The 12,907-nt window shown below is 33.7% G+C and overlaps 1 protein-coding gene across 12 annotated transcripts in view; it reads right to left on the reverse strand.

The window, feature by feature from the left end:
* Positions 1-12,907, reverse strand: part of CNOT2 (CCR4-NOT transcription complex subunit 2) — a 123,411-nt gene that overhangs the window by 17,234 nt on the left and 93,270 nt on the right. For 9 of the 12 annotated variants that reach the window (XM_082742888.1, XM_082742894.1, XM_082742897.1 and 6 more), the window contains 4 exons: positions 6,994-7,141; positions 6,069-6,251; positions 3,657-3,736; positions 690-815 (listed from right to left, as the gene is read on the reverse strand). In XM_082742888.1, the coding sequence (XP_082599014.1) occupies positions 690-815; positions 3,657-3,736; positions 6,069-6,251; positions 6,994-7,141 (537 nt within the window). The remainder of the gene's footprint in view (positions 1-689; positions 816-3,656; positions 3,737-6,068; positions 6,252-6,993; positions 7,142-12,907) is intronic. The other 3 variants (XM_082742891.1, XM_082742890.1, XM_082742889.1) reach the window with 2 other exon arrangements.

Below are 12,907 nucleotides of genomic sequence, written 5' to 3' on the forward strand. Positions count from 1 at the left end.
GACAGTGAGAAAGGGTTTTACTTGTGACCAAGAGTCTACATAAACAATCCATGACCCAGGAGTCAGTCAGTGGTTTTCAACAGAAGACAATATTTTCTCCCACGGGACATTTGTCACTGTCTGGAGACACCTACGATTATCACAATGATGGGGAGGGGGTTACTACTGGCAACAAGTAGGCAAAGGCCAGGGAAATTGCTAAACATTCTACATCTCACACAATAGCCCCTTATTTACAAGGACTTATCTGACCCAAATGTGAGTAGTGTGGAGGTTAAGAAACTGGCTTAGAAAAAATCTTCCATGTGTGGTTGGTCATTATTAATCAATAAGAATGCAGGATTTAAATGAGTGACTTATAAAACGTGTGATGAATTAAGAAAAGGCAGAACACAAATAATCACTAAGGTGTAGTAAGACAGAAATGTCACAAGAAAATTACCGCTGAGTACCAATTAGGATTTCCTTTTGGGGTTTCTGTACAAACTGTTTGCTCATTTAACTTTTCTATCATGGCATTCTGGGAGGAAAATGCACTGTGCATGTATCAACTCTGACAAAACTATACTACCCTGATTAGAAAACATATGTGTGTGTGTACACACATGCACATGCATATAAATGTGTAAATGCATGTGTGTGCGCGCAATGGAAAGTTTCCATCAGCCATCATTAAAAAGTTTAATTACCATAAGGAGCTCTTCCAGCCAAGGGGTTTATTAATGGAGTTGGGTTACCACTTCCTTCCCTTCTGTTTCGGTCTGCTAAAGCTGGAAAATCTGAAAGGTCCAATCCTGTCACATTTTCACTTCCATCTAAATAATGAGAAAGAACATTAGTTACTGATTCTACAAGCATTTTATTTTAAGTAAGCTTTATGCCCAATATGAGGCTTGAACTCACGACCCAGAGATCAAGCATCATATGCTCTACTAAGTCAGCCTGGCACCCAGATTCTACAAACATTTTAAAGAGATTATTGAAGACCAACCATAATGTAACTTGAAATGACAGTATCTTCTTCCTAAATAATACTCAGCACTGTACTAGATATGTGTAGGTGTACAATAAACACATGAACTGATCTCACACAAAAGAATTTCATGAATAATTCAGTAAAGTAGTATGTAGCTAGCATAATAAAAGTCTCAAATCCTAGTGACTTCAGACAGACAATATGGAGTAAGGTGGGACACTATTTCCCCAAGGGTGGCACTCTAAAGTTATAGCTTGTCAGCTAACAAAAAAAAAAAAAGACTGTTGTGATGTAATCGCTCTTTTCATTATATCCAGAGGTAGAGGTAGTATCTGGATGCTTGAAGCTTTAGTCATACACAGGTATGATAATGACAGTGCCTCTTGCAAATGACCGAATATTATCTGAAACACAGGCAGTGGAAGCAGAAACTCTAAGGATTTCTGTCCTGTGACCTACCTGTCCCATACACAAATCTGTGTGTGCATGTATGTGTGTGTTTTACAGTTGGGAAATATAAGTAAGGTTGTATGGACAGGGTTATAAGCAGGATTCCCATGTATGGGAGGTGTGTGGAAAGCATGGGAATACGATACAAAGTCCAGAAGTTTGTATTACTTATTACATAGTAGGCGCTCAATAAATATATATTAAATGAATAAAATTAATCGTTCACTTTAATTGAAAAAGAATTGGTTCACTTCCATTTAAAAATTAAAATTTAACCCAACATTTCTACTTTGCCTGTTTTATTTTTTAAAGATTTTATTTTTTAGTAATCTCTACACCCAATGTGGGGCTTAAACTCACAACCTCAAGGTTGAGTCATATGCTCTACCACCTGAGCCAGCCAGGCGGCCCCTCTATTTTGCCTATTTTAATTATCTCCTTGATTTCTTCTCAACTTTTATTATTCTATTATTCTTACAATCTTACATTCTTAATTTTTGAAGAATTTAATTTCCTACCTTAGTTCTAGCCTGTATTATAGCTTTTCTTTAATCTTTGTTTTGTCTAACGTTTTAATGTTTTATAGCATTTTCAACTAATTTGGCCTTTCAGTTAATTTTTAACTTTTCTCCAAGTTCCATAATTAGAAGAATCTCAGAAACTAATTATCTCACGATTACTTTGTTGATAGAAAAACAAAACACTCTATTAACATTTCAAGTCAGGTTACAATTTAAAAATATGAAACGTAAAAGATAAAATCATGCCCACTATTTCTAAACCAATTGTAGTTTGTTAACTTTTAAAAAGATACTACTACATAAAAAGACAATAAATTTATACAGTGTTTCAAGTTATAAAAGTAATCTTACTTGAATTATTATAGTTACACAGTTATAAATTAACTAGAAACACTGAATATATATTAACTTTTAACACACATCTTCAGGTCCTGTAAGATGGAATTTAAAATGGTCATAGTATTGGAGAATAACTTTAACCTAAAAATTAGTTAGTAAACCCCCAAGTTATATTTTTAGGTAAAGACCTGGAAACAATTTCCCTAAAAATAGTTAAAATTTACTTAAAACTGAATTTTAGAAATGATTTAAAAATTTATGGAAGTATATGAAACCATAATTCAGAATATAAGATGGCATTGTCAGACACATTGTTACTTTATGATCCATTCAGGAAAAAAAGGATAACTTGTCAATTAAACTATGATACATAGCCTGATTTCAGAGATGATATGAAAAAAGTGTGCATTTCAGAAACAACGGGAATATGGTACTTAATAGCATTTTAACATCTTGAACATGTAACTATAATTTTTAAGTGCTAAAATTTGGAATTTTAAAGTCTCATTTGATCAATCTATGCTGCTAAACATGTAATAACACTTAAAAATTAAAAGCTCATAGTCACAAATGACATTTCATTACTAAATCCTGTCTCCTGCTTCCACATATGCTACATTCCACTGATCAGTCTTTCCCTTCTATTTCCTTTATGTATAGATCTTTCTGAATGATTACACTCATTATTTTTGCTCCTATGGCCATACTACATCCTTTATATCTTTTCTCAGGAAACGGTCTGGAGGCAAGGGAGGAAGAGGGTGAAATCTGAAGCAGAATAGAAATAAAGCCTCTTGTTCTCTTTCTCTGAAGCAGCTGATAAAACAAACCAACAGACCACAGGAATTCAAAATCAGAATTCTATGTAATTAAAATTTACACATAAAACTGGATTAAAAAAAAACCCAAGGGATAAATGCCAATTATTAAAATTATTAAGAAATTAAGAACTGTTAAGTGCTCCAGTATAATTTTAGAGGTTTCTTTGGTCTAGGTCTCTATAGCCAGAATACCATACCACTCAATCTAATTTAGACTTCAGTGACAGGAATGAAGCTAGAAAATGCTCGAAGCAAAAGATATTCTGAGGCATATAGACTAAATTAATGTTTAGGCTTTCTCTAGGTGTTAAGGAAATAGTTCTAAAGTTATAACATTATGCTATTACCGTATCAAATGAAAAAATATATTTAAATATCTCTCAACTATTCACTGAATTAAATCCTATTCCTGTCAAATCCTCACTAAATTAAATTCTACCAGTTTAACACAAAAATCCTATAATATTTTAAGACCAGTATGTTGAATTGCTTTATATTTCAAAGATCTACCATATTTTTTATAGGTTACTACCTCCAGAATAAGCTTACCTGTTCCATTAAAAATGTTACTTGATAAGGAGTTATTCATTCCAAATGCCTGATTCCTGTTCATTCCAAATCCAGACATACTGGGTACATAGAAAATAATTTTAGATATACAGTAAGAATACTAACTTTTAGATGAAGAAAAACAAAAGTGTATACTTTTGATCTCCTCATATAAAACAACAGTATGCTTAAAAACAAATACTAATTTTATTTTTCTGAGTTTAACCTTTATTTAAAAACCCTTCTGAAGTCCTTCCATGAATAACTGAGAACCAAAATGTCTTAAACAGATGATTTTAAAAACAAATAAACAAGGAATTTGCATATAAGCCTTGAGGAAAACAGAGATTAATAGTACTATTTTAGGTACTTGGAGAGCCAACTTACTGGATACACTGGCAGATGTAACTAACCTTAAAAACATGCAGTTAGAGCATAACTATTGTTCCTGAATACTTATTTTCCTTCCACTACTGGTAAGTATACCATTTACCATTATCACTTTCCATAAAAGATCATCTTTCATACAGAGTTTTCCCCATCTAAAATCTAAACGCCTCATGGACAGGATCTATGTCATGGTCATCTCTGCATCCTCTGCCTTCACTGTTCAGGAGGATAAAACAGGCACTCAATAAATGTTTCATTTACCTGAATTAAATGGTGCTTTTCTTTAACTAAGCTTAGTGTTCTAAAGAAAAAAAGTCATTCTAATCTAAATATAGTTTATCTTTCAGCTACCTAAAAGAAAAAGCAAATCTCTCCATAAAACCCTCCATTCTAAATTAATGCACAACTGGTACTTGGTAAGTTACAAATGCCTCCTTTTTCTGCACAAGGCTAAACATGAGAGAACAGAAACAAGTCTGAACTTAAAGCAAAGCCAGAAGTAATTAAGAATGTCAAAACCAGCTATTAATGCAAATTCTACAATGAAAGTATGCAACTTTAACATTAAATAATCTGATGAAAGACAGTGTTATCAGTGTTATGAGTAGGGTTAAACTGTTTGTGGAGATGATGGGGTTTTTTGGATTTTGTGTGTGTGTTTGTGTGTAACTTTGTAAAACTAACTATGGCCAAACAATATTTTCACAAAACATGGAGCTGGTGAAATAATACTCTGGAGAAGAGTAGGAAAGCCATTAGAAACACCTGTTTAGTTAATAGCATGTTAGAATTGTTGATATAGGTACCTTCAAACACTGAAGGGATGAAAACATTCTATAACAAATACAACTTATCAACAGTAATAAGCAGAGTTATAGAGACCCATGTTTCATTGACAATTTATAAATAATGTGTTTTTTAGAAACAAAATGTAAAAAAAATATGGTAAAGCAAAAATTTAAATACACATTCAATGAACAATACTACAAGAAAAGATGTGATCAAGTCCAAGAAGTATATGATTAGGAAGCTATCAAGCAGATAAGAATTTTGATGACCCTTTACAAATAGTTATTTTTTAAATTAAGAGTAGTAAATTATTAAGAGAAATACTCATAAATCTAAATAAAAGAACTAGAGCTCATGGGATAAAGATCAAACAGGAAATGTGCTAATAACCTATTTTTAATCCACATTTTGCAAGCAGTAGATGAAAGAAAGTGAATTAAATGGGTAAGATGACAGCAAACAGATCAAGATCCTTTTTCTTCATACAGTTCCCCATTTAAAAAAAGAGATGAAAAAAATTGGCAAAATTAAATACAATTTTTTCAAGATACAAAGCCTTATACTGTAGTCATTACTCTCATATAAATTACCCGAACAGCTTAAAAATCCTAATAAAATGGACAATTGGTCTTCGTATTGTCATTATCACTTGCACAGTAAATATATGCAAACAGAAGGGCAAAAAGGAGTGAAAAAAACACAACAGCTTATCTTCTTATTTTAAATCCCAGAACATGACACTATTTTCGAATACTGTAAATGTAGTCTTAAAAAGTCTTTGGTCATTAAGTCTCCAAAGCACAAAACTGAATTTCAATTCAAAGAGTACTAAACCAAAGCACAAGTAAAGCAAGGCAGTAATAGTCAAACATATCCCCACTACTGTTTGTAAGTCTGGAACTCTTACACATAAGTGGCCAGCCTTTTAACTGACAAAGGACATAAGCACAAAAATTTGCCTAGTGACAACTTAAGAACAATTCTTTTCTAACAATAACAAAAACCTCTAATGTGCTTTCCAAAATCAAACTAACTTTTAAAGAAGTGTCTTTAAGTTTGGGGAGACTGAAGTTGTAACATGTAACAGAAAGAGAATCTTTGGTCATAAAAATATGATGAAACAAACTTATGAGACAGAAGCCAAGACTCAAGAACAGAATGTTGAATATGAGAAGGCAAATTTGAAAATATCCAGAAAAACAATGATACACACAGTATCAATAAACATCTTACCTGTTCACAGTAAAAGGCTGTCGAGAAGGCTGCTGCTTTGGCATACATATTATGCTTGGCGAGCTTCTGTTGGGGCTACCTAACCCTGAACTGCTCATGCTATTTGTCCTGCTAGGAATTCCAATGCCCTGACCAACCTGGGAGTGGTTCATCATATTCCTAGGATTCATAGGCAAAATACCCCTGAAAAAGAAGTCCATTATACTAAATAAGCTCTCTATAATCACTCATTAAAATTCTCTGTAAATAATCAATTGGCCTAACCCTAGAACCTCAAATATACTTTCAAATTATACCACTAATTTTCATTAATTTAATTCTTTTGTCTGGTCATTCTAGCTCTTTGAAAAGTCACACAAACCAACAAGAAATCGGGTAAATTTTAGCAGAACTAGTATATGGTGATATTTAAGATGAGAAAACTATTGGTTTGACTAAGACATAAAATAATACAAATGTATTTCATGCATTTATTTAAAATAAGTTCATTCCAAATGTATGTCATTCTATCTTCTTCAAACTAATATGCATTCATCTCTGTAATCAATCTCGCTTTATTTTACTCACTAGAGCAATGTATGTGTGTTGAGGGAGCAATAATCATAATTATCTGAGGAATGATTTTAAACTGCCCATCCTCTTTTGAGGAAAAGTTGACTTTTGAAAAAGCTCCCCAGGTGGTGGTTAACCCTTGATACCCACCCCACTGACAACCAGTATGCTAGAAGCATGATAAAAACATCTTACACTATCCTTATCAATTTGCAGCGAAATAAAATGAGCATAGGGTATTAACTTTCTTTTCCTCAGTTGAAAGGCACTGAACCAGAAAAATAAAATAATAGTTATCTTATTAAAAAACTAAAATGCTTGCTTACTCTACAAAGATACATTTTGAGAAATATTCTGGTCCATCAATAAATACCTGCTTGGAGATGGAGGCGTGTGAAGTGACATTGTTGGTACCCCTGTTGTTGGCGTGACGTGGCTCGGTAACTGAGTGCCTTGTGATAAGCTGCGATTTAACTGAGGGGTATTGTTGCTCATCCCCCTCATTGGAAGGCCTAGTGCACCTATTAAAAAAATTCAGAAGAAGGAAATTCATTGCCATCAGGAATGAAATTGTTATCCATCTTCTGGAGTTGGCAATTTAAAACATTTTTAAATGACCTAACATGTAATATAGTATGCAAATTTTTAATGGATATATTCAATTCACTCCAAATGGACTCTGATTTTAACAAAAATGTTCTAATCTGAAATTTAATATTATGAATGGATACTGCCTTCATATTTCTATCTTCTGTTCATATTTCTATTTTACAATAAACTATGTCTGCCAATGGTTTTAACAAATTAGATGACTTGTTTAAATGAAAACATTTTGTACAAATATGGCTTTAAGAAATTTGCAATCTTGTGTTTTTATGTTTTAAAATCATAACTGAGGTACACAGACATTTAACCCCACTTTGCTAAAGTAGCTTTAATTTTTATATGATCCTTTTAAAATGCATTTAAGAAATCTCTACTATTTACACATACATATTTCTCAACATTATAATTTTTTACAAACCCAACATAAAATGTCAGCAACTGCTAAAAATCTCAAGCTGATACTACGAGAGACAGGAATTTAAAACATTTAAGTTTTCAAAGTATAGCAACCTTCCATTTATCTAGTACTCCTGGGGAGAGATCCAAAAGAATGGATGTGTTCCAACAGGTATATTTTACAGACTACTTAAGTTTCACCATTCAGATACAAAACATAAAAAAAAATTGGGATAAATATTTCAAAAATGTATGACATATTTCCTTTTATTAATATGAAATATAAATTACTGATTTCTTAATGATTCATAAATGCCATGGATATCTAATATTCTAGATCTTTAGATATCCTTCCTACCCCTTTCATCCCTCAGAGTAAGGATGTCCAGCTGTCACCAGTTATCATATCTGCCTATGGATGCCTCCACTTCCTGACCCACCCTTTTCAGTGATTTCTGTTTCTAGTCAGTTGTGAAACAGCCTATCAGTCAACAAAACTTACTCTGAATGGGAAGTTAAATAAAAGTAATAAGATGAAAAGCAAATAAATACATAGTTACTTTAGTGCTAGGGATTTAAAGTGACTTTTTTCTTCCGTTTCTGATCTAATTACAAAAGCAAGAATTTCAAGGACCTGAATATTTTGAAACTGTGACCTCCAAAAACTGGTGTGTATATATATGTTCTGAATAATTTACTTCAAGTACTTTTGTAACATTTACCTTTGGCATAACAATGTCATACCTAACCTAAGGAGAGCAGTGGGCCACAAAGATTCCACTGGAATCTGCCAGCCACGGTACTCAACTTATAGCCTAACTTTGCTTCTCAACTGAATGAACCAAATAAATCCAACTCAATGTAGCTACTATGTTCTTTGTACTAGGTGTACTCCTTTCAGTCAGGTTCCATTAGGACAAGAGGTTAGTTCTACCTTTCTTTCAATGACAGGAAGAGAATGAACTGGCCTAGATTATATGCTGGTTTAGTTCATCATATGCAATGTCGTGACCGTGAATGTACCACTAGGTGCAAATGTGTTCTCTGAATTTGGGACACAATAAGGAAAAATGAGATGAAAAATTAGCCATATAAGATTCTTCAGAAGAAATCAGTCTTTTCCTTCTCTTAAGCCATTCTAGTTTTCCTGATTGCCCTCTAGGAGCTCCCACAGTGAACCACCAAAGTGATACTTTTCATATGCATTCAATAAACATTTATTGAGTGCCTACTATGTGCCAAGCACTGTGCTAGCTGCTGGGGATACAACAGTGAACAAGACAGAAAAGCTCCTACCCTTGGGGAGTTTACATCCTTCTCCCCAAATACTGCTGTCCTAAAGTCAGCAACAGCTGCAAATTAACCACAGGAATGTGTTTCACACAATTACTGACCACACCAAGAAATACACAATTTTAGAGCCAGAAGGGACCTTAAAGATCACCTAGTCCAATGTTCGCATTTTACAGATGAGGAATCTGAGCCTCAGATGAGTTAACTGCTTTCTCCAAGGTGACACAAAGAACCAAGACTAGAATTTAGATCTCTTAACTCCTAGTGTTCTTCACAGCAGCCTTATGGGAGGCTCACAGAACTCGAAGTGATCACCCTTTGTGTCTACCAATTTGTAACACCTCTTGCCTATTTTATGTTTTTTCTTGCTTTCTTTTTCTTTTTTAAAATATTTACTTCAAATTTTTTCTAAACCTCCATTTCCTGGTCTCTTCCCTCCATTTTCTTTCTCCCTCTCTTGTTTATACCTGTTCAAGTTTTCTTTCTCCTAATTTTACTTTCCCTTTCCTTTTCACTCTCATAACTTTATCATTTTAAATAAATATACACTTCCCAAAAATCTAGTACCCTCTGGCTGTTTTCTAGTAATCAATGCCTTACAAAACAGATTTGTTTACTTTAATCCTTCATATACAAATTATTCTATGTTGTATTATGAAAATCTAGAACTTCAGAGTAACTAGAGATTATCTGTAGCAGAAAACTTTTGGAGATCGAAACAAGAATGTATGATTATTTATTTAACCAATTAGGGACTGACACATGAGCTAATTTATAGTGCTGAGAATGGAGGAAGACAATATGAAATAAATTCAAAGATTAGTGTCTACTTTTATTTTTCCTTCAACACTCGATTTCATGAAACAGCTAATAACAAATTCAAAAAGTCTGAACTGCATTTTGTTGAACTAGGGAGGTATGAAAAAAAGGAGTACATCAATTTCAAATGGGATCATCAAGCTTTAAATACCTTAATAAGCTAGTTCAAATTCAATTAAAAACCGAATTCTTTTAAAGCATGAAGAGTATCACTGATAGGAACATACAAAGATTTATTTTTAGGAAACAAAATACACTAAATCTTTAAATTTGAGTTACTTGAGTCTAACACTTATAACTGGGTAAGGTCAAAGACAGAACTTTACTCTTTTAGTAATATATTTAGATACAATCACAGAAATCATCTCCAAAATATTTTACCAAGAAGATATGCAAGCCAAAAGAGAATACCAGGGGGAACAGACTCATAAAAAAATCTGGCATAAATATAAATGAGGAATAATTGAACAAAAAGAGCTAAAAAGTAGCTAAAAAGGTTATAGTTCTGAAATTTTTCCTTCAACCTGACAAATTGCTAATGAAGAATAATACAGTATTAGGAGAAATATATGAACATAATCAAAGTATATTCCTACCTCTAATTTGGCAGGGTGCTAAACAGAGAATGAACTGAATTAATTGACCATTTTTCAGAAATCCAAAGGAATATGATCTAAGAAATGCTTCCATTATTTCCACTGTACAAACTGATTAACAGCAATCCCTTAAATATCTTATGCCTCCTTTATTCAATCTTTTGCTAAAAACAAAGAATATTAATAATATCAAAGTTATAAGAAAAAATCCAATCACAGCAACCAAATCCTTGGATACTGATACTTAAATCAAGTCTCCTGAAGGAGAAGGATACAAAATCCTAACTGCTGCCAAAGGGCTTAAAGCACACACTCCCCCTTCTATTTATTTCCAAAGCAACTAGTTTATCCTAGGAACCCACTGTCCTCTCCACACTGATGAACAACTAAACCTTCTAACCTCTAACCTGTCCTCACATCTTACTCCAATCTGCCCCGTACTCAGCTGTGTAATCTTCTCTGTAACATTATTTTAAGTATTTTCCTTCATTAAAATCAAAGGATTTTGGAGATAGAAAAGTCTCCAGAGATCATCCTACTAAGTTACAGATAAAGAACATCAAGAATTAAGTTACTTGCCAAAAATCACAATGAAGAATAAAAATAACAATCCAATTTCTTAACTCTTATTTTCATCCTTTTTCTGACCAACTACTTTCTACTTCTTATAGTAGTTGCTAACTTTTACATCACCTGCAGAACACTAATGTCTGGGTCCCACACCTAGAAATTGTCACTCAGTCTGAATGCTGGCAATTCATGACTTAGAGAGATTTAAAAAAAACTCTCCGGGTGTTTTTAGGTATATAGCCAGAGTTGCGAACCACTGCCTATTAATATTATATTCAATCACAGTTTAGTCTTTTAAACTTCTCTGTCAGGACTAAAAAGATTCTTTTAATCTCTGGGGTTTTTGTTTGTTTGTCTCCCAGCTTTACTGAGATAGAACTGACATCTATTCCTAATTAATATTTTATTCACTCCAATATAAGCTCTTTTTATATACCACATATTTTACTTACACTCTTCCTCTTTTCTCTGGTCCTCTCTCCAAATTTGTCCCTGAACTTTTATTCATACCTGTCTCCTCACCTGGAATACATCCCTTTCTCTCACCCTATAGAAATACAGAAGAGTATCTTTTAAAAAAAAAAAAAAATCATGATGCAGCTGTTTACACACAGCACATGTTTAGTGTGCTCTGATGAATATGGGAGAGACCACTAAGTCAGATGTGAAAGTAAAATGGATTCAGAATCAGAAAATTGTTTCCTGGAGGACACAGTATATGAATTAAATAATGAAAGAGACCTAGTCAGGTACTTGGTGGTGGTGATGAGGAGGGATCAGGAAACTCAAAATGTTGAAACAGCTGAGCCTTAAAATGGCAAGATAAAAGAAGAGAAGGACAAGTGATATGCCTGGAGGAGGAGTGGGTTTGCTTTTGAGTACTAAGGGATGTACGTGACAAGAAAGATACATGGATGGAGTTAACCAGCTTCAACATCCTCAACTAGGAAAAGCTGATGTTATGTTAGAACTGGCAGAGGGTACCTGCAAATGTTTGGCTAGATCTTTACAGAAACTGGCACTCTACTTATGGAACATCCATGTGAAGCTCCTAAGTATAGTTTGTACTCCTCAACCTAAGTTGCCATTACAGATTCATGTAACCCATTCATCAAGTAATGCAGATCTCAAACCTAAGAAATCCTGAGTCTCTCTCTTTCACATCCTCTATCACCAAATAGTTTTAGCTCTATCTCTGAAATATCCCAAATCTGACCACTTCTTAACACCTCTACACGCAGCCCACATCATCCTATTTTCTTGCCTGGACTACTGAAGCATTAGCCTAGTCTTGCTCTCTCTTATTATTTGTCCTAGTCCATTTGCTACAGAGCAAAGTGGTCTTTTAAAAATGAAACTGTAGGAGCACCTGGGTGGCTCAGTGCGTTAAGCCGCTGCCTTCGGCTCAGGTCATGATCTCAGGGTCCTGGGATCGAGTCCCACATCAGGCTCTCTGCTCAGCAGGGAGCCTGCTTCCTTATATCTCTCTCTCTGGCTGCCTCTCCGTCTACTTGTGATTTCTCTCTGTCAAATTAATAAATAAAATCTTAAAAAACAATAAATAAATAAATAAATAAAATGAAATTGTAGCTTAAAATCCTTCCCGTTAAACTTAGAATAAACCTAAATTATTTACCAAATCATTACAAGACTCCATGATCTGACACCTGGTACTCCATTAACCTTGTGCTTTCTTTGTTCACTACACTAGTCCTTTCGCTCTTCCTATAATACATTCAGTTCTTTCTTACTTTCTCATGAGTAAGCACTTTCCCATTTGCTGTTGTCTGTACCTAAAAACCTCTCTATCAGATCTTTCCAAAGATTTCCCTTTCTCGACACTGAAGTTTTCATTCAAATACCACCTCCTCATAAGATATCTTCTTTGCTCAATCCCTTAATGACTTGATTTTTATAGTATTTACTAGAATCATCTTATTTACTTAGTTGTCTGCATGATTATTCTTTCTTCATTAAAATGTAAGCTCCACAAAAACAAGATCTTTG

The sequence above is a fragment of the Mustela nivalis genome (assembly GCF_964662115.1).
Source record: "Mustela nivalis genome assembly, chromosome: 7".
NCBI classification, from domain to species: Eukaryota; Metazoa; Chordata; class Mammalia; order Carnivora; family Mustelidae; genus Mustela; species Mustela nivalis.